At 40.1% G+C, this 21,457-nt stretch overlaps 1 protein-coding gene across 3 annotated transcripts in view; it reads left to right on the forward strand.

Moving 5' to 3' along the window:
* Positions 1-2,387: 2,387 nt before the first annotated feature.
* The window catches only part of nhsl1b (NHS-like 1b), a 110,750-nt gene continuing 91,680 nt past the window's right edge, over positions 2,388-21,457 (forward strand). For all 3 annotated transcript variants that reach the window (XM_040125252.1, XM_040125253.1, XM_040125256.1), the window contains exon 1: positions 2,388-2,741. In XM_040125252.1, coding sequence (XP_039981186.1) covers positions 2,423-2,741 — 319 coding nt within the window. In that variant the 5' untranslated portion in view covers positions 2,388-2,422. The remainder of the gene's footprint in view (positions 2,742-21,457) is intronic.

Raw genomic sequence — 21,457 nt, forward strand, 5'->3', positions numbered from 1 at the left:
AATCTTGATTAAACTTATGTTCATCTCTAGAACTGGACAGTTTGCTTGCCTTTCCATTTTTGTTTTTTTTGATTTACTGAGGTTGCTCCCAATAGACCCTTTTCACAGAAGACATTTTACCCCGTCATAGCAGAAAAAGGCACAGGTGGATCTAAAGAAACTGGTAATAACTCGGGTCACTTGTCCCGACAAGCCAGAAATGCAGCCTTAATTATTGTTAGAAATTACACCTGTGTTTTTTTTTTTTTCTCTGCTATGACGTGTCAAATACTGGGCTCCCTTTCCTCGTCTTTGACCAGTTACTAAGTAGAAAACCTATTCCAGTTTCAGAAGATTACATTTTAAACGGAGGCAATGTCAGGAATGTGAGTACACCAAAAAACGGCCTTTGAACAACAAAACGCCACTCGGCTTGTTCCTTTTTCCACCGGTGGTGAATGTGTCATCCTCAGGCTGCTTTCCTGTCAAAAACAATTTTGTGTTGAGGGAAGGGCAAACGCGGAAGTTACTAATGTGTAACGGGGGTAGACCTCGCCTTCAGTGTTTTCCATGATGCACACGTGATTTAAAAATATTCAGAGTAAAGGACAGCAGCCAGCACTCAGGAAGACAGCTGTGTCAGCCTCTTACACTCTAATTTTGAGTACCTCTTAAAACTACAGTCACAGAGTACATAACAGCTGGGGAGGAATTTGGAGATTTCCAGTTATTTGAGTAATGAGAAAAACACTGACAGTGGAAATACTGGCCTGGATTTAATGGCCCATGGAGGCACCCCTGGAGTTGCCCTGTTCGCTTGAAGACACCAGGGGGCACATTAAATCCTACAGGCACACCTTTTCCCAACTGGACACTGATATCCAGACTTTCAGAAGATAACCCCTGAGCCACCGAGTACACGTGCCCCCTGTGTATTTTGAAACGGAGCCGGGTAGATGGCACGCCGCTGCCGACGACAGGTTGCTCTTTGGAATTTAAAGAGGTGGGAATGTGAGTTGGGGGCCTGGACACAGGCCCTGGACAAACATGCTCCGTAGGCACACAGAGGAGATAAATCAGAGACAAGCGTTCAGAGAATCGGCTGTCCATGGGTTGTTTCAAAAGGTATGAGCAAACAGCTAAAATGCCCTGTAAGTGTGTTCTCACCGTGGTGACTGTGGGCCGATGCCCCCTTTTTGCTTAAAAGTACTGCAGTAACGAAAAATTGTAGGCTAACACTGGGCACATTTTTAAGCCAACGTTAGTTTAACCTGTCAATTAGTTTTTGGGCCATTGCTAAAATGTTTCAACAATAATGCCCACACTTTCAGGATTTTTTTTGCCGTAAGACTCAAATATCACTTGAACTCTTACGTAACTGTACGAGCTAAATAAATAAATCAAACTATACTGTAACTTAGCTAACGCTAGGTTAGCTATGGGAAACTACAGTATGACCAGGCCGTTTGAATGCCCTTATTTCCCCATTTAATTGAGATAAATAATGTATTTAAAAACTCCACGAAATAGCTATATTTACATAGTAAAGGGAAACGTTAGTGCAGTGGGTTGCTTTTATGGGTCCAGTCGTGGGTTGACAGAACGGAAGACAGTTTTTGTGTTTTCCTCACTGTGCAATTACTAGGCTGTTTAAGATGAGAAGATCTATTAAAACCATCCAAAGTCCATTAACTAGACCTGACCTATTACATTAAATTGCCCCCAATTTGGCAGGGTACTCCAGTTCCGTCTCAAAACTTAATGTAAGGAAATTAAATGTTCTCTGCAGGGTATTTTTCATTTTCCTTTTCCCCCGATTTTAAGCGACTTCCTTAAAATACGATTAGTTAATGTAAATGGTTATTTTAAGACGCAATGGTTCACAGAGAATGAACACATAGTGTTTTTAAATAGCCTCACACTGTGTTTTCTTCTAACTTCTCAGTTTGTTGGCGGTGTTTCTCCCAGTGCAGTTTTTTTTTTTGTGTGTGTGTGGAAGAATCCGGTCCTGGTTTTCCATCAGTCCGCTCCACTGACCCTGAGGGGAGGCAGGTAACTCTGCCGACTATTTGGCTCCGGTTCCAGTAGCTACAGGTGGTCGGAGTATGTTCCGCGTTTTTAGTTGCACTTTTTCCTACTTTTCCTTGTGTGTTTTTTTTTTTTTTTTTTTTTTTGTGCTCCTTTCTCTCCAGCCTGCACTCTGCCTGGTTGGATTTGAATAGACTTTGGGAGGCAAGCAACGTCTCCAGTGTACAGCAGCACAAAGTCCCATGCTTTGAAAAACAAAAATATGGCGGGATTGACGGATTATAATGCCTCAGAAATATCACTAGCTATAGGACGGCAGTGCGTCTTGGGTTTGTTTTAAAGCTGTGAGTTGTTTTTTTTTTTTTTTACGTAAACTGCTTTCGGTCCAGCTGGATTTATTGGTATGAAATAAAATATGCCCTTTCATCAGAGGAGCATTGAGCCGCGGCGTGTGAGTAGGTTATCGGCGAGGGAAGGCTGGATACGGGGGGAAGAAACCGGGATACGCAAACTGCGAAAACCCGTTTTATTCTCGTCTTTGGACGAGGTTAGCTGTCATACTTTGACCAACATAATCCACCAACTCTCCGACCTTTGTCGACATGCCAGCGACATCTTTCTGGGCATCGAGATGGAGGCAGGGATGGTGTTCAGAAGATCCCGCAGGATTCAGGGGCGGCTGCAAATTCTGCAGGGCGAAGTCCACAAGTTTGAACCCAAGAAAATCAAAATCCGTAAGTTTGCAGCGTTGATCATTTGTTGGTAGACTTCAGTGGGAGATAGTACTGAAGTGTGAGCAATACTTCTGTAGTAAAACCAGAAGAGTCACTATAAACCTCTGAGACCCTCAGGCATGTAATGTGCATATTATATGTGTATATACATGACACCGTGATACTTATGTACCATGAATTGTTATAACAGGCTGATTCCAGGCAGAAATATGATTAGAAACAGCAAGTGCTAAGAAGAAGTCTGACTGGAAGTACATCTATATTTGGCAGGTGTGTCTTTCTTATGGACGTTTACTGTTCTGTAATAATAATGTAGTCATTGCTGTGGATGGGTGCCGGTCAAGTCCAAGGTGACTGTGACAATTTGCCCAGTGAATGAAAGAACCCGGGAGGAGTGACCAGTGTCTCCTGAACACATGGCCTTGTTTGTCTTGATCTGGACTTATGTTAATAGGGGCGTTGAGTGCTGTCAGAAATGATGGATCTCCCCTCAACGCACTGACCATCTGTGTTTAGGTCTTGAAAGGACACTGAGATCACAGAGGGCCTCACGACCTTTTTCCCCACTTCTTCTTGCTGCTGTTATGCATGTAAACAAAGTTGGTCAACATGAAAATAAATGGAAAATCAATTTGCCTTTGCTGTGGCCTGCACTGACTTTTGTTGTGGTGTGATTTGTTTTGCTAGCCCTTGTAAAACTAACAACCTAGTCTCACACACGGTGGTTATATATTAACTCAGACTTTGACTCATGCTATAGTGACTGCGCTAGCTACATAAAGATTTAGAGATAGACCCGTCATTTTGTCTGCCCTGATGTAGACCCGTAGTAGAGCTGTACATATCTGCTACTTTATACTACTGCTTCCTACCGAATAGGTTGTTATGTGGTAATGTTTATAAACATAGTAGTTACGGGATCATGTTTCCCATTGATTCCCTGCATGGTTCCTTTTGTTTATCTAATTTGCCTCTGAAATATGTTGCAAAGTAGGATTCACAAGACGAGCCCAAATAGCTCTGACCATCGGTTAAGGAGAAAGATTGAAGTTCTGACTAATGTGCCTTTTGTTTCCTTTCTACTGTCCTTCTTCCTATCTATTCACCCTGTCTGGTGTCTGACTGTGACTCACTCACACACATACACACACATACACACACACACACACACACACACACACACACACACACATTCAAAGCTGGTTGCAGCGAAATGATAAGCTGAGCAGACAGTTCCCAGACACAAGCGAATGTGATGTATGATGAGCAATGGATTGAAGATACACACACACACACACACACACACACACACACACACACAGTGATAGTCCATCAAGCTGTGTTTAGGGGGGAACCCACTACAAGACAGCTGCCAGAAATCCCGTGTTATTGCGTGGCATGACTCGACTGCTCCTTTTTATATGTCCCTGTTGAGGTTTTGATACACTCCTGGGCGAGGTTGGGAGTTTTTTTTTTTTTTCTTTTTCAAGGGTTCATTCCATTTAAGTCATTCACTCAGTCATCTAGTTGACGCTAGCAGCTAAAGGCAAGTTGTGAAAGAGTAGACAGGAATGCGGTGTGTTTCGTAGCGATCTGCAGTTGTCAGCTCCCTCATAGCGCCGAGGCCAACACTGGGTGTACAGAAGCATTGACTTCAGAGTCATTACAGCACATGTTAGCTTGACTAACTTTCCACACAAACACACAACCGTCTTTTATAAAAAATACCTTTTGAATCGTCCCCTAGCATTACTACAGGAAGGAAGTGCTGGATATGAACATGTCAGGGAATAGAACAGCTGGTGGAGTTGTTTTGAATGGATATTTGAATGGAAATTAATAAGTAATGCACAAGACTTCATGAAACAAAGCATCCATGGACATATTATAGTATTTTACATGTTATTCCTCACTGGTTTATACCATAGTGATCAGCACACGTCACTGCTTCTTGTAGTCTAATTGCTTTGTCTGTCGTGGGTTTTAACTGCAGATCGACGATAAGACCTCATGACATATTCCTTTTGGGGTAATGGTGGTTAGCCAGGCACAAAGTAATGTATTACATAATTATATCAGCTTATAGTATGCATGTTAAACATTTAACTGTGAGTGGTCAGTCTGTTGTCTTCAACTACTGTGGGTCAGGATTCCTACTCCAACATCAGCTCAGAGATGGATCATGTTACAGGTGAGGGGCCCCTATATGCTGGGGGACTTACGTTGAGGGAAGGGTGTAGTGCGTGTGAGTGTAGTGCCTTGCGTTGCCTCACCGTTTGTCTGCCTATGCACTCAGAGTAATCATCAGTGGCAGTTTGAACAAGGGCATGATAGGCAGATGGGATTTCCTGTCTGTGTGTATTTTGACCGTCTCATGCGACTGTTCATCCATTTGTACTGAAGTACTGGTCACAAGGGCAAAGGTCAGAGGTCATTCTTTCGTCCCTCAGGCGGGAACACCTGACACTCCAGAGTCAAGAGTTTAAACAAAGTCTAGTTTGGCTAGCATGGATTACTGCTGCGGGCCAACAAGAGTCATTCAGCTGTGGCCAGCTAATGGATCGCTACTACACCCTGATCTATTAATTACATTAAGAGCAGTGGGACTCTGAAAGGACAATTTAATTCAGACACAGACACTGAGAGTAATAACAAGAAAAATCAGCCTGTATAGTCCCCAGGTGCATCCATGGCAACAACATCATGCTGTTTGCAAATATGAGAAGAGGATTGTGGGAGATTGTGAAGCTAAATGGAGATCAGAGTTATAGTGACATCTTCCGAATAAACCAGATTTCATTGTGCAAAAACAGATATAACTTGTAGATGTTATCAAGTACTGTAACTAATACTAAAGTTAAACAACATTCAGATAAACTCTGGATGACCTTGATATTGTGTCCACAGGGGTGAAATGCTGGAGCATTCACATTACTCTCTTAGATTTGGGATCCTGAATAAATTAAAGACTTGTTTAGGATTGTAACTAGCCATTGCTTTCTTTATTGATTAATCTGCTGATCATTTTCTTGATTAATCAGTCAGTTGTTTGATCTGTTAAACATCAGAAAAAGGTGAAAAATCACAAATTTTCAAAATGAAAATTTCCCAGTGTCTAAGATTACATCTTCAAATGTCATATTTTGTCCAATCACTGTTCCAGAACCCAAAGACATTCAGTTTACTATCACATAAAATACAGAAAAGCAGCCGATTATCAAATTAGATAAGCTGGAGCTAATGAAAGTTTGGTGTTCTTGCTTGAAAAATTCTGATGATGAATTCATTGATTATCAGAATAGTCACTGAACAATTTTCTGCTGGTCAGCCAACAAATGAAATGACAAATTGTTTCTGCTCTAGACTTCTTTTGCCTTTCCTAAGCAGCTAAACTAGCTAAACTTTGACTTCTAAGTGAAGTGTGCTTTTAGCTATTAAATACTAATAATGTTAGATACTGAACCTCCTTTGCTAAATATAACACTGTGTTGAATAGGGAGTACGCTATTTTAATGTCGAAAGTAGGTCGAACAAGTGAAGGTTAATTGGAGTTAGGAGAGTCTTAGGTCCTCCCTGTCAGATATCTTGATGGCCACTAGCTACCTGCTGCTGTGGGGCTTTGAAATAGACCTACACGCACTCAGAGCAAAAAAAGACAATCTGGAGCGGACACATGTTCCCAGCTGATCTATTAATGTCCGTAGTCCATCTTTCTCTCATAGACACACATGGTAACTGCCTGTGGATCCCTCCCCCCTGTGATATTTATAGATATATGTCTTTGCCTGATGATCTTTCATCTGTAGAATGCTATCATGTTAAGTGTGTGTCGCTACCTCTAAGCGCTTCTTGAGGACCTGTGTGCGCTTGGACACATACACACTGGACTTGTCCATTCATGGACATTTGGGGCTCAAGCTGGCACAAGTGTCCACTGGCCATGAGTGTTTGTGCATAAACAGTGGCACTCAGTAATGATGATAACAACAGTGAAACTAGATTGCTTGAAAGAGATCCAAGGTGTGTCCCTTATCACATGACAAAGAATAACCATGCATCGTTGCCTGGATTATATTATTTCTGTGCTAATTTAACCACCTTCTTTCCGTTTTCCACACACACACACACACACACACACACACACACACACACACCCACCACCCCTGTTCATCCCACCTCAATTCCCCGCTAGTCACTATTCACTCAGGCCATGGTTCCCTCAATTCATCAATGGAGAGCAGTCATTACGCAGCCAGAATCCACAAGTCAGTTCCCACAGGGCTTGTTCCAATGAAAGAAGCCTGGCCTGGTTCTAAAGGTCGACCTGGTCCCATGAGAGACAAAAGGGACGGGTTGGGATGGACAGAGAGAGAGACAGAGGAAAATAAGAGAAAGTAGGGGAAAAGAGTGGGAAAGGGCTGTAGAATTCCAAGAAGTGAAGGGGTATTGCCATTGAACTGGATCTGACTTGGACTCTGTGTGTGTGTGTGTGTGTGTGTGTGTGTGTGTGTGTGTGTGTGTGTGTGTGTGTGCGAGTGTGTGCGCATGCAGCCACCCTCTCTCACGCCTGTGTGCAGACCCCCCAGGATGTAGATGCAGCCCTGGCGAGGGCACAGAAAAGTTTTAGGGAGAGAAATAGGGGGACATTACTGATGAATGCATGTGTTTGAAGGGCTCTCTTGTGTGTGTCTTTGTGTGTGTATGTGCACATGCATTTCCCTTCAGCAGCCTGTCAGTGTTTCCATAAGATACTTGTTGATCATCACTTGTAAAGTCCTTAGTCCAGCTGCTTCTACTCAGCGCTGTCCTCCACATAATAAAATTAAATCTATCAGACTGATTTGCTGTTGATGCAATGAGACCATAAAGTTAATAAGAAAATGGCCAAATTTAGAGTTGCGTGTGTGTGCAGGCCTGAATCGTCTGAGCAGTGGTTTAAACCTGTGCAAACTGCTAGTGAATACCAGATCACTCTATGGTCTATGTTAGTGTTTGTTTTTTTTAATCGCTCATTTCATGCCAGCATTAGATGATGTTGCTCAGCTGTTTTTCACAATCCATGGTTAGTTTATGGATCTATTTCATGGCTGTTTTGTCACATAGTCTGATTACAGTTCAGTCAGTTTACCTATCTTAATAATTTTTGAAGCAAAAAAGCCCTCTGATTTACTTACAGAAAGTGATGTAAATATCATAGACATCACTTCAGTGTTGGAATGGCAACCAATAGAAGCACAGGTGTCCTTGTTTGATCTGTAACTCTGTAACTCCTCATCCGTATCCTAAACTTCTTGCTCTCTATACGAGCTGGTGCATGTCTTAGACATAAAGTCAAGATTTAATCATGGCTGTCCACAAACACACATGCATATGTTGACACACTAAGAGAAGCCAGATGCAGGACTTGCAGGTTGGCAGTTGTTGGGTGCTGTGGGGTAATCCGGGGTTTAACCAGCAAGCAGGGAGATGAGCAAGATTTAATACCCACTGTGGTAACCTCTGCCTGGAGGAGGATCCAGTGAGGGAGTGGGACACACCTTTGGTTCCTTAATTTTTCTTTTTCTTAATGTTCTCCTGCATGGGTAGACGTACATATACATATACATTTTTGGAGACACACATGTCCACAAACAGACACTTGTCTTACTTACTCCTTTTGTTATCTTTCAGACTTTATCTTACTCCAGCAAAACCTAATTTTCATGTTTATTAAATCTAAGATCAGAAAGCTTAGAGGTCACAAATTTTAATTAGCAATTTGCTCCATTTCTACTGAAATAGGGAATATATAATGCACTGCATGTACTTCACACATGTTTGTATGTGCTATTAGACTATTAGACACTTGTAGACTCATGCATTTGGAGTGCAGTTGAACAGTGTCGTTGAAGAGTTCAACCTCAGGTTATGATCCAGATTGTACATAACTATTGTTTTGGAGGAAAAGCATTATAAATAGCCAGATGTTCAGCTCTGATTGTATTTCCTCTGGAGAGCTAAATGAAAGCTGAGCTGACAGCAGAGCTTTGGTAAAATCTGTTGTGAACAGATGAGTCTAGTAAGAGTGTCATCTAGGCTTTGTTGCCCATCTTTTGACAAGGCAAAGTAAAGATCAACAAAACTGCCTTTTTAGAGATCATATACTCTTATACAACATTTGACTAAACATTTTCAAAGCGTTTGTTAAGTATTTGTGTGTGTGTGTGTGTGAGTCTGCGCACAGATGTGACATGATGTTTCAGCATATTCCATTGTCAGCCACTCTCCCTTTTTGCCTCAGCTTTCCCTCCCTCCTTCCTCTGTTTTAAAGTGGCTTCCTTTCTCCCCTCTCTCTTACTCCCTGTCCTATATCTCTCTCCCTTTCTCTCTTCCTGTTGTTACATATGGCTTCCAGACCTTTCCTCTGTCATCCCCGTCCATCCTCTGCACTTTGATGTCAGCCTGCCCCGCTGACCACAACAAAGACAAGGTCCCTGCTCGCCCTTCATCTTTTTCTCACTTGTCCCTCTTCAGTCTCTTTTCATCTTGCTCTATACATCTCTTTTCTATCTCTTTCTACCTTTTTTACTCTTCCTCTGGCTATGCATTTTTTGATCATGTTCTCTTTTTTTTGAATATGTTTGATATTCGTGATTGTCAGGTATCACTTTTAACTAGTGACCACTTAATTACGCTTCCAGTAGCATATTATGATGCTCTGAGGATTGTACATTAACCCTTCTCCTCTTTGCATGTTCACTCAATCAATAAACTGTAATTACACACCCATCCCAGCCTGATGAGTGTGAATAACCAGGTTGAAGTAATATTCAAATTCATGGTTCACAGCAGCCCCATTTCCCAAGTAAAATTTGATTAATGTCTGGAGGAAAGTGTGCTAACTTAGATATCTGGTTAGAGCTGCATTCTAAGATAAGGAAACTGCAGGGATGTTGTTGGTGTCTCTTGTTTTCATGTCATTGTCTGAATCACAGGGAAGCCAGGAGGGCTCAGTAGGGCAGCCATAGTCTACAACTGCCTGTAAATACAGCAGTCTATTGTAACAAAAAGAGACAATAGAATATCCTTCCAAATATGAGTAATTATTAGTTTAAATCCAAAGAAATGTGCACATGCAGTGCCAGTTTTAAAATTTTCCATAGATGAAGGCCTCGGGTAATTTGGTCTCAGGGCTTTACTCTTGGTATAGTACTTGATAAATTGATTGCTGTTTAGATGGGTGCAGAAAGAGCCTTCAAGTGATGTAGCATGCACTACTGTAGCCTTATGGCATTTTTACACTAACGTGATAATCGCTTACTGTTTTTGCATTTACTTGATAATGTGGCCTAATGATTGTCAGCTAACCGATGATGATCTGGTTCAAATCACTGACTGATGTTCACACAGCAGCATTTTTACAGCCAGGTTGAGATGGCTGTCTAAATCAGGCTACACCATCATTGAGATACACAGCTGTTTTATTCTTACACCTGTTTCAAGCAGCTTTGTGCTTCGGTCTGTACAATAGATATCGTTTTTATCTATATGGATGTGATGCAGCATTGTCACAATATTGAGTTTTGGCAGTAATGTGTACAGTAGGGAAACAGACAGACAAACACACATCTATACAGTACATAATGACATACTGCAGCAGGTGGGAGCTCATCTTACAGGAACATAAAGTCCATTGTTATCCTGCATCTGCACTTTACTGCACTCAAGGCCTGGAAACACATTGCACGCACTCGCGCGCGCACACACACACACACACACACACACACACACACACGCATACATTCTGACTGCCTCCCTCAGGAAAAATAAACAGGGATTTTCTGCCACATCTGTCACTTGTGCCACTTAATCATGGAACACATGGAAACACACAGACATGCACACGCTCATGCACACAAGTTCGGTGAGTGGCCCATCCTGCAGCTGTCCTCATGATTCCCGTTAGAAGCAGAAGAAATAGAAGTAGGTGTCTCATCCCAGTGAGCAGCAAATCACTCTGAAAGTATCAATAAAGACCTGGTGAGTAAAGACCACAGCGAGCTGGGGCCTCTAAATTTGTGTAGGTTAAATGAGACTAGCAACATTTGAATTTGGGATGAAGCTGAGTATTCTCATTTTTAAAACTAGATGTGAGAAGATGGGAAGTTGGGGTGGAGTTTTGGCTATACCTTTACTGGAGGGTAATTCCTTAAAGCAGCTGTTCGTTCGTCTCTTTTCAGGCATATTTTTAGTCTTGTAAACATTGGTGACATTAGACAGTTTTAATTTCCTCAGCTGAATAAACAAGTTGAGTAACAAGAGGGTGATTTAAGGTTTTGTCTTAGGCCAGCAGACACAATGTTTAACATTTGAGAGACATATTGGAGTTTGTTTATTTTTTCACATGCTTTGTGCAACTCTGCAAACTGATCTCTTCTTTGGTTGCTTGTAATATTAGCAGTCTAGCAGTAGACTTCTTTCAAGTCGCTCTGTTCAAAACCATCAAAATGAATGTCTAAATGCAAGTTGGGTAATTTAGTCGGGATTTAGGCAGATAGGTTTCCCCAGAGCTATTATGAAAAGATTTAAGTCAGTAGGACGTATGTATCAACTATCAGTAATGTGTGAGGCAGGGTGGCATAATCACTGTTGTGGCTGAGTTGTGTTGATCATTGCCCCAGGGAGACAGAGTGGTCACTAGGGTGGGAAGTTACAACCAGAACCATACAAATACTGGCAAAATCTCAGCGTGACTTGTAAGAATCTGTACTTCCAGCAGGGTCAGGAGGTATGTAGGAAAGTCACCCCTAATTAAGAATAATGGATAAAATTGTAAAGTTTTCGAGAAGTTTGAAATCCATCGGGTACTTGTTTCTGTGTCAAAAGGCTTTATTTCCTGTCTCGGTCTCCGCCCTGCCCTGCATGTGTTTGTGTCAGAGAATAGCAACACAATCTGTTGTCCTACCAACGGTCAAAGGGTCCATTGTAAACATGTTTACCTAGGTTATTATATATTCTGTGTATACATACCCCACCACCTACTTCATAACTCCCTTACACACATACAATACACAGGCACGCATACAGGCTATAGTATGTGGTTTTGGTTGTTTCAGTGTTTTCTGGAGCCACTCATTATATTTATTTATTTTTTTTACCGATTATTGTTATGATATTTGCCATCACGATGGTCATCATCAGACCTAAATTAATAACTGAACATGATAAATATCCCACAAAATAGTTTTCCAAGCTGGACTTTGCAGCGTACATTATGAAGAAAGAGCATTAGGAGAATGTGTGAATCAATTACACAGCTTTCACATTCTATCGAGCTTTTCTGATCTTTTGGAGACTCTGCTGGTAAGTACTGACTGATTTGGCACACCTTTGGTGTATTTGGCCCTTAACCTAAAGAGAACTTGGATACCTACGTGTATCTTCTCCTATTTTCTGGTGAAAGACATTCACGTATTTCTAATTTCTATTGTTAAAGCTTCACTCTTACGTCCTAAAAATCCTGACTTTGTCTGGTTTAAAATGAATGGCTTGGACTGTCTGGAATCGACCACAACCTAAATATCCCGGTTATTTCTGAGGTTTCTAAAATTTTTATTGGCTCAATTTCAACAACCCGCTCATTCATCAGACCTGCTTGTCTCTCCATGTCTGTCTTTCTATCTACTGCAGAGTCATTTAAGATGTATAGGGCTAAAAATAAAAGACTGATTGTCCCCTCTCTCTGCCTCTGGCAGCTGTGTTGTTTTAGCGGAGCGTTTCCTGCCTCTCTTTCCCTCGCTGTCTTTCTCTTTCTCTCTTTTGTCATGTTACTCTAGGTTCAGTTTAGTTCAATACAACTTTTTTTAATTTTAGAAAGACATTAGAGCGTATTAGCATATGTTGAATTTTGTTTGGATGACTCTATAAATCCTCTCTGTCATCTCCCACTCATGGTGTGTGTTTGGTTTCAACATCTCAGCCAGCAGCTGGATGCTTTGACACGATATGAAGAAATACACCACATGCTTTTGAATACAAAAGACACACACACACACACACACAAGCACACACACACACACACACACACACACACACACACACACCCAAACTGGGAATTTAGGTTGATTTATTTACTGTGCTAATTTTTTTAATTAATTGCTCAAAACAAATAGGCCATAATGTGATACTTTTGTCTCTCCTTCCCTTGCCTTAAGCTGAATCTTGGCTCATCATCCATCTTACCCTGTCTTCCCAGGGCACTGCGTGGCGTGTGCATGTGTGTGTGTCTGAGAAAGTGTCTTTCACTGTGAAAAATGACATACTCTGCACAGGAATCCCCATTGACTACTGAATCTTCCTCTGTAGCAGCTTTAGCTGTTTCCCTTCGTCCACAGAGACCTCATTGTGTATGTGTTTTTGTGTGTATGGGCGTGTACATTTGTGCAAATAAAAACTTACTTGCCTTTTTCATCTACAACCATATGAATGACTCTAAAAAAAAATTGCTCCCAAAAGATAAAGTCCAGGACCGTCTTTCTTCAACTCTTTGACCTCTAACCTTCTGCCTCCTCTTCTCTTTTCAATGGTACTCACTCTCCTCTCCTCTCCTCTCTTCTCCTCTCCTCTGCAGTATCGGTGAGAGCAGAAAACTAGAAAGATCCAAACCACCTGTTGTTTTATCTGCAACAAGTACTGCCTTGGCACCATGCTGAATGTGCATGTATAAAGGCACACAAAACAAAGTGCTACAAAGGTAATAGGAGTGCTTTTACGGTTGTGATTCAGTCTATTAAACATGAAAGTTGCCTGAAGGAAAAAAAGAGGTTCAAGGGGCCGGTTGCACCACGTTCTCACACACATCTGAACACATACACACACACACACACAACTTATTAGCCTTGAATTGGTACTGTGAGATCATAATTATGCTTTTCAATACATCATAACTTATGAAATAAGTCTATATTTTCAACTGCTTCGTCGGCAGTCTCCCACCCACTGCTGGTACGTTATAGCTATAGCGTGAGCAAATTGTTTTGAACAAGCTAAAACTAAAGCTGACTGTATTCTAACTAATCAAACCTAATTAGTCAACTATGTTCAATTTTGGAAAATTCAGACCCCCCCATCTCCTGCTAGCTTTACCTGGCCAGCAATGAGTCCCCATTAGCAGTAAGAGGATAACAGAGGGCAGGATTGATGAGTGATAGTAACTGTTTTTTATGTTTTAGGTTCTTTTTAAATTTCACTCAGTGTTTTAATTTCAGGAATATAATTGATTTTATTGAGGATTAATTACACTTTTACATTTGTTTCCAGGGAGACATTTTAGACATATAATGACTTAACTTTTCTAAACATTACTTTTACTGCTTCGAAAACAATATTTTGTTATTTAAAAAATATGAATAATTCTAATCCCGTTCGTAATTTATTATTTTTCTTGCACAGTAATATAAAAAAAACTGGTAAAAGTATTGATAAAGTACCAGACCAATAAGGAGTATTGATAAAATCCTAACGATGGCCATCTCAAGTGAAAATGATGACTGTCCTATTCAGCAGATTGAATTAGATCTAAACAGTTATTTTTTTTACAATCTGTAAATTCAGATTTGATTTTCTGCATAAATAATTACAATATTTCATTTTATGGAAACAATAGATCATTTTAAATACAAAATACACAAGATTTGATATAAGATAGGAAAAAGATGCAGTTAAATAAGTGTGTTAATAATAAATGATACAATACCTCATTGTATACTAGAGCTAAGGATAACTATTTCAGGTGGACCTGTCCTGACCTGTGCTGTCATCCAAACTTAAAATACCTAAAACTAGCAAAAAGCTGAAATACCATAAATCAGAACAGCTATAAAGTAAAGAAAATGTCTGACGTAAATGTAGGACACCGTGCTTCAGTACATTGTAATGGTGTATTTATAATAAACTGCAAGAGACTATTTATTTGTCCCACCATTAATTGTGTGTATCAACTATTGAATTGTGTAAATGTTCACCAAAGAGTTTATACAGACACACACAAACTCATTTAGTACTCATTCACATCTGCATGTTAGTGTTATTCTAAATGTCCAGCTGTTTTGTCCAGATGAGTGTGTGTGCGTGCTTCTGTGCATGCGTGTGTGTGTGTGTGTGTGTGTGTGTGTGTGTGTGTGTGTGTGTGTGTGTGTGTGTGTGTGTGTGTGTGTGTGTGTGTGTATGTGTGCATGTGCGTGTGTGTGTGTGTGTGTGTTCAAAAGAACAAAAGAGCCCATTTAGAGAGGCCCTCCCATGCCACACAGTGAGAGGGGATTTTCGGAGTCAGTGATGGGGATTATGAGGAATATTATTTCATACAGCTACAGAATGGTTAATCTCCTTAAACCCAGCTGGAGTCTGCATGCCCATTCCTGTCACTACCCCGTAATGGAGGCTGCAGGAGCATGTGAGGCTGAATAGACAATGTACGATGGGAAACAACTTGTGTGTTTGTCTGTACATGTGTCTTACCTGTTGGTTTATAAATAAGACTTGTGTGGAGACTTGTGATTATGGATCCCAGTAATTACTATTTATTGACCTTTTACTTGAATGTTGAATGTTGACCTGGTCGTATAATATAAAATAAGTCATTTGAATCCAGTTCCAGTGAAGTGTTGTGAGTGAGTGCTTCTCATGCATTATGGCCACACTGCCATTTAGCTGCTGCTGTTGTTGGCCTGAGTTTTCTTCTGTTCCAGACGATGACGTTTGTGCTGGCTTGCAGATTCAGATGGGGTCAGATAATAAATATAAACGTGCCTAAAAACATTCCCAAGACAAATTGGACTCTTCTGCTCCAAAACTGCCTTGCCCAAAGGTATTTCAGCCACTGTTGTTGATGGAGTGAAAGAGTCGGGATTCGAACCTTTTGGCCTCAAACGTGCGTGTCTGCTCTTGACGCTACTGCCGGCTTGTGTCCTGGCATATTGACTCAGCTGTGTTTTGACCTTCTCTCTCTCTGTGTAGAAGGATACTGAGGGTGTGCTTGTGTGTTTTAGTGAGCGAGGCAGGCTATTACAATGATAGCTGTTTGATAAGGTGTGTTCCCTGGCTACAGGTGTTTTTAATCACAAAAGGCTTCTTTCACAAAAGGTTTCAAAGCTTCCATATTCTGGGCACTGCTCACTCATGTATGCATTTTATCAATACGAGGGTGAAGTTAATTCTTGTCACCTTTTTATAACAGCTCAATAAATTTCTTAATGATGTACCATCTATGGGCACTAATTCACTAATAGAGAATCTGTGGAAAATGTCAGTATTGAGACTTCTGTAATTGACAAATCTCATAATAGCAAAAGATCAACTCAAATGTGGTAAAACTGAGCTGTTAAATAAAAAAATAAATCAAACAACATTAACTAGGACTGCAACTATGTATATTATTTGTAAATCTTCTAATTATTTTCTTGATTAATCAATTAATTGTTTGGTCTATGAAATGCCAGAAAATATTGAAAAATGCTTTATGTCTTGAAATAGGTTCTTTTGTGTGATTAACCGTCAGAAAGCTGTAATTTCTTTAATTCACTCTCACGTAAGGCAAAGTTTACCTGCAAATTCCCACAGTTGAGAAACTGGAATTAGGGATATCTTGCTTAAAAATAAGTTTAACAATTAATTGAGTGTCAGAATAGTTGCTTTTTAATTTTCTGCTGATCGACTGATTAATTATCGACAACTACTACTCTACAGCTCTGAAATTAATATAATAATAATTGTCATGTTGGCAATCCATGCTCAGTGGTCCATACATTCTATGGGTAATTTATGCTACAGGAAACTGGAATTGAATATGGGATGTTGTATGGCTGATATTTAGGCTGTGAGGCTTATTTTCATGCCTGAAAGTGAGAAAACCCACAGCATGTGGACTTATAAATGTTTATTGGTTATCATACTGAAACGGTCTAAAAGCATTGGTCCTAGCTGATGGATATCAAGCAGTCTCGTGATACTAGTGTATCAAGTAACTATTATTGTCCTCGTTTCTGTGGTGTCATCTGGGCTAACGTCATAGTTCAGTTTCACTCCTGTTGGATTCACGGCTGTTTGTGAAGGATCTGGTTCCTACCTCAGAGCGATAGACATTTTGTTTGCGTTCTGGGTTTGTGTGTTTCAGGTTGCACTGTTTTTTCTGTAGTTGTATTGTGTTGTGGTTTTTAGGCTGTAATTTTAGTGACTCCTCACTTATTTTGCTTCGCTTGATCAGAGTTATGGTTCCAGTGCAGGTTGCAGTTTCCTTTTTTTTTTTTTTTTTTTTTTCAGATATGAGGGAAATTTACTTTTACTTTTTTCTGTGTGTTCAGATGTGGAAAGATTACATTAGAATCACCTACTCTACCTTTAACTGATTTGCTGATTGTCAGTAAATCAGTCTGCAACTATTCTGATAATCAATTCATTGTTTCCGTATTATTTCTTGCAAAAATGCCAAACATTCTCTGATTTTAGCTTCTCAAGTCTGAGGATTTGCTGCTTTTCTTTGTCATATATGATAATGAACAATATCATTGGGTTTTGAGGTGTTTGTTGGATCGAACAAGTAAGTTGAAGATGCTGCCTTGGGCTGTGGAAAATTGCAATGGCCATTTTTCTCTATTTTCTAACATTCTATTGAAGAAACAATTAATAAAGAAAATAATCTATAATGAAAACCATTGCTAGCTGCAGCACAGGATTTATGTTTGTCTTTTTGACTCTCAGACACAATAGTGAGTCTTCACTTTGTAATATGTGTCAGATGATCTAAACCATAAACACATCATTATTTTCAACCAAAGTCTTTCACCTTTTTCGGCCCATCTGTCTTCCTTTACGCCTTGTACCAAACCAACTCCTTCTATCTCTTTTAGACACACACAAACGCACACAAACACACACAGGAAAATATTCCTCTTTCATTTGATCCGTTAACCTCAGTGAGGCCTACAGCAGCTGACAAGGGGGCACCACATAAAAGAAAAAAGCCCCCCTCCTTTCAATTAAGCGCCATCAACGCCAACAATGTGCCCCTACTGTCTGCTAGAATAGAGATTAATTCATCCCATCAGCTGGGTCTCTAACTGTCAGGGCCTCACCTCACCCCACCCCCAACCTCCCTGGACAGTTAGGAAAACTTGGTCTAGGGGACCAGAGGTCCTGGAAGAAGATGGGGTAGTGAGGCAGGTTAATAAGCCCAGTAAGGGCTCTTGGCCTTGGAAGAGCAGAGGTCTGCTGGGCCCCTGAGACCCTGGAGGTCTAAGAGATGAAACTGAGTGTCTTTGTTGTGGGAAGACTGAGCCATTGAGGAGTGGTCTGGATGGAAATGTCATCTCCCCTAGGGCTGGGTGGGAAAAGAGAAATCCATCCATCTTTCCCTTTTATCAATCATTTATGAATGAGTCTGGTCTTTGTGCTGCTTTCAGCTATCTAACCCGTTTTGCCATTTAGTCTTTTATGTTATCTCCTCTCTAACTCTATCTGTCTTATTTTTCACTTTGTCTCTTCGATTGCTTCTCATATAAGTAAAGTAAAAACAAGGAAGCGCATCACAGAGACTTACGCAGTGCAACAGAACAAACCTGTTTGGAATCTCCGTCCTCCTCCCTCCATAGACCATTTTGACTCCTACACACAGCTGTGGAACAAAACCTATGAGTAATATAGTCATTATTCAAGTGCTTCAATTCAACAGAAATTTAATTTGTATGGAAGCTTGAGGGCAATTGGGGAACAAATGCAAACTTTTGCCAAGTCAGAAAATATATAAGCTTTCCAGTTACATCTAAACATGAAGATAACACCCCTGTCACATACATTGTTAAATTTTTAATTTTCGTGATTTATTTTCTGCAAACACTAAAGACATGTCCGTTAGTTTCATAGAAATTTCATTGAAAGTCTCCATAAGGTGGAAATCTCTGACTAGGATTGGATGTTGTTAGCTAGTTCCATCTTGGCTTCTGTTGTTGGTTGGCAAAACAGCCCGATTCATTAAGCTCCCGTGCTAATTAATTTCTTATCGAACTATTTTTTTTATCCTGTTCTTTTCAATTACCAAAGTACAATCTACAAACAATTCGGGTAGCAGTTTTCTCATTTCTAGTTTGGCGCTGACTGATTAAATTGACAGACATTACTTGTGGCAGATTATAGCAGCTGTAACTAATTGATGTTAATTCTGTAATGGCTAAAATAAACTTACCTGTTGTCTGGTTACTCTTTGTAAGGCAATTTTTGTGCTCTACAAAGATTATTTGTGAGAGAAAAAGAAACAAAACATTATAACGACACTGTACGATCGCAAGTGAACTGTTTCTTTAATTCAACAAAAGCATCAGACTGGTGAATCATCTCTAGAGAAATGATAGCTGATTACATCATGTCAATTTCAGGAGTATCTCCCAGTTACACACTGAACCATATCATAACAACATTTTAATCTCAGGACCTCCTTTATTTGGAGCAGATAAATCATGAACAATAATGTGTTAAAGTAAGTAGGCTAAAGCTTTGATTTTGTTGTGTCAGATAAATTGAATCAATCAATCTTCTGCTACTTGTTTACTTTTCAGGTTGTAGCAACAGGTTGTGAACATTAGGGTGCCAATCAAAACTGTAGTATTTCTTTTCTTCCTTCTCATCCAACAAAAGTAATTATAGATCTTACAGCTATAGTTATTTTTAACTTCAAAAAATTTCAAATGCAGAAAGCCAAACCTAATTAAGTTTGGTAAGGGATGTGAAAGGATTTGGATTCGATACGGGGATTAATAAAGCGGTATGGAACCTCAACCCTCCAACCCACCAAAACACAGCAGAGGATAGGTTCAAGTTGGGGTAAAGGTCATCAAATATCATGAAATCTATTAAATCTTTATGATACCCTGGTGACAGGTGGACAAGAAAGCGTAAGGATAAAAACCAAACCATTGTAGATATAAAACACCTGGTAGCCTATACATATATATCAACTCACAAAAAGGGCCCAGCAACAATCAGAGGACCAGCTACAATACACAGTAGAGTGAACAGTTGCAGGCGGTCAAACCAGTGTATATCAGCCATTTTTAAAGGTGAAGCAAATTTCTGACCCAGCAGAGCTCCTTTATAGCTTTCACATCGAATACATGGAGGTGCAGTTCATTGTAATCTTATCTTCCTCGCCTTTTGTTCACTTTCATTCTTTGACTCTTCGTCCAAACCTAAGCCAGTCCAACTGTGGTATTTAGCTCACTGCATCTGCTCCACCCTTTCCCTCTCCTCCTCCTCCTCCTCACTTCATCCTACCCTTCTCTATTTCTTCCTCCTCCCCCTTCTCTCTCTTTCTTTGCATCTTTTTTAAAGTATTTTTTGGCTCAATCTTTGTGCTATTGAGGCCGAGAAGTCAGACAGGACTATACACAACAGTGAGAGGAAAACGGAGGCTAATTCCCCCTGGCAGACCAGCGCAGTTACACGCTTGAAATCAAACACACACACATACAGATTTTTGGCCAGACTTGAGCCCTCCCAGCACGCTGACCATTCTGCAACAGTCACAGCTCAGTGGCTCAATAGAAAGGGAGGGAGGGAGCGGAAATGAGAGGATAAGGTGGAGGAGCTGACAAGGTGAGAGAGGATAAAAAATAAGAACAGAAGTGTCAGAGACAGCTGGATAAAAGACAAGGGAGATAAGCAGCAAAAGATAGAAGTTTAATGGCACGTGTAGATGGGTAATGTCACCTTTCAGTTATGAAACATGTTGATTAAGCCAATGATGCACACAAAGGCTGAACAAGAGCCAAACAAACAGTTAAAACCATAAAATAGAGCTAGACACTTGGTTGTATTTATCTAAATTTTGAATACAGAATATTGTCATTTTGAAAAGTCAATTAACCTTTGAACATTTTGTAGATGAACATCACAGACCGGGAGTTTTGCCATTTTTGTTCAGTTTTTTGGTTTGGTTTGTTAGAGCAGTAAACAATCTGGAGCTTGATTAATTGTTTCAGTCATTTTTCAAGCAAACATGCCAAACATTCCACTGTCTCAAATGTGAAATTTTGGTTCTCTTGATTTTAGCTTAAAGTGAACTAAATATTTTTGAATTTTGGACTGTTGAGTCAACTAAAGACACTTGATGAAGTCACCTTGTGTCGTAGAATATTGTGATGGACTTTTTCACAGTTTTCTGATGTTTTTAGACCAAAGTATTAGTTGATGAATTGAGAAAGTAATGGACATATTAATCAGTGAAGAAAATAATAATTAGTTACAGCCCTAAAACAATCAGAAATGAGTTTGTTTCTCATTTGTTCGTCATTGCTTCTATGCACTGTATTAAAGATTAACAGGCCTGTCCGACTTTGAGAATTGAATGTTGGATGCTCTGATGCTCTGGCTGATCCTGGATCCCAGCTGCATATGTAATCAGTGAGTATAATTTAGATTAAGGTTAATTAAAAAGTATTCCCCAAACAAGACCGGGTTCCTACACAGCTCTGAGAAGTTTGGAAATGTTGTTTCACATTATGCTTAAAATAGCTTAAAATAACATATTCATGGATATAACATTGCAAATTAGTTAGTGGGTGAATAAAGGGGGCCTGAGGAAATTCAGTCAGAAGAAAGAGAAGTGAATAGGTCAGGAGGGGAAGGGGCAGGATGAAGGGAGAGAGAGAAGAAAGGAGAGGAGAGTTTATGGTAAACAGTCACTAACGACA

This window comes from Xiphias gladius, chromosome 4 (genome assembly GCF_016859285.1).
Source record: "Xiphias gladius isolate SHS-SW01 ecotype Sanya breed wild chromosome 4, ASM1685928v1, whole genome shotgun sequence".
Lineage (NCBI taxonomy): Eukaryota > Metazoa > Chordata > Actinopteri > Istiophoriformes > Xiphiidae > Xiphias > Xiphias gladius.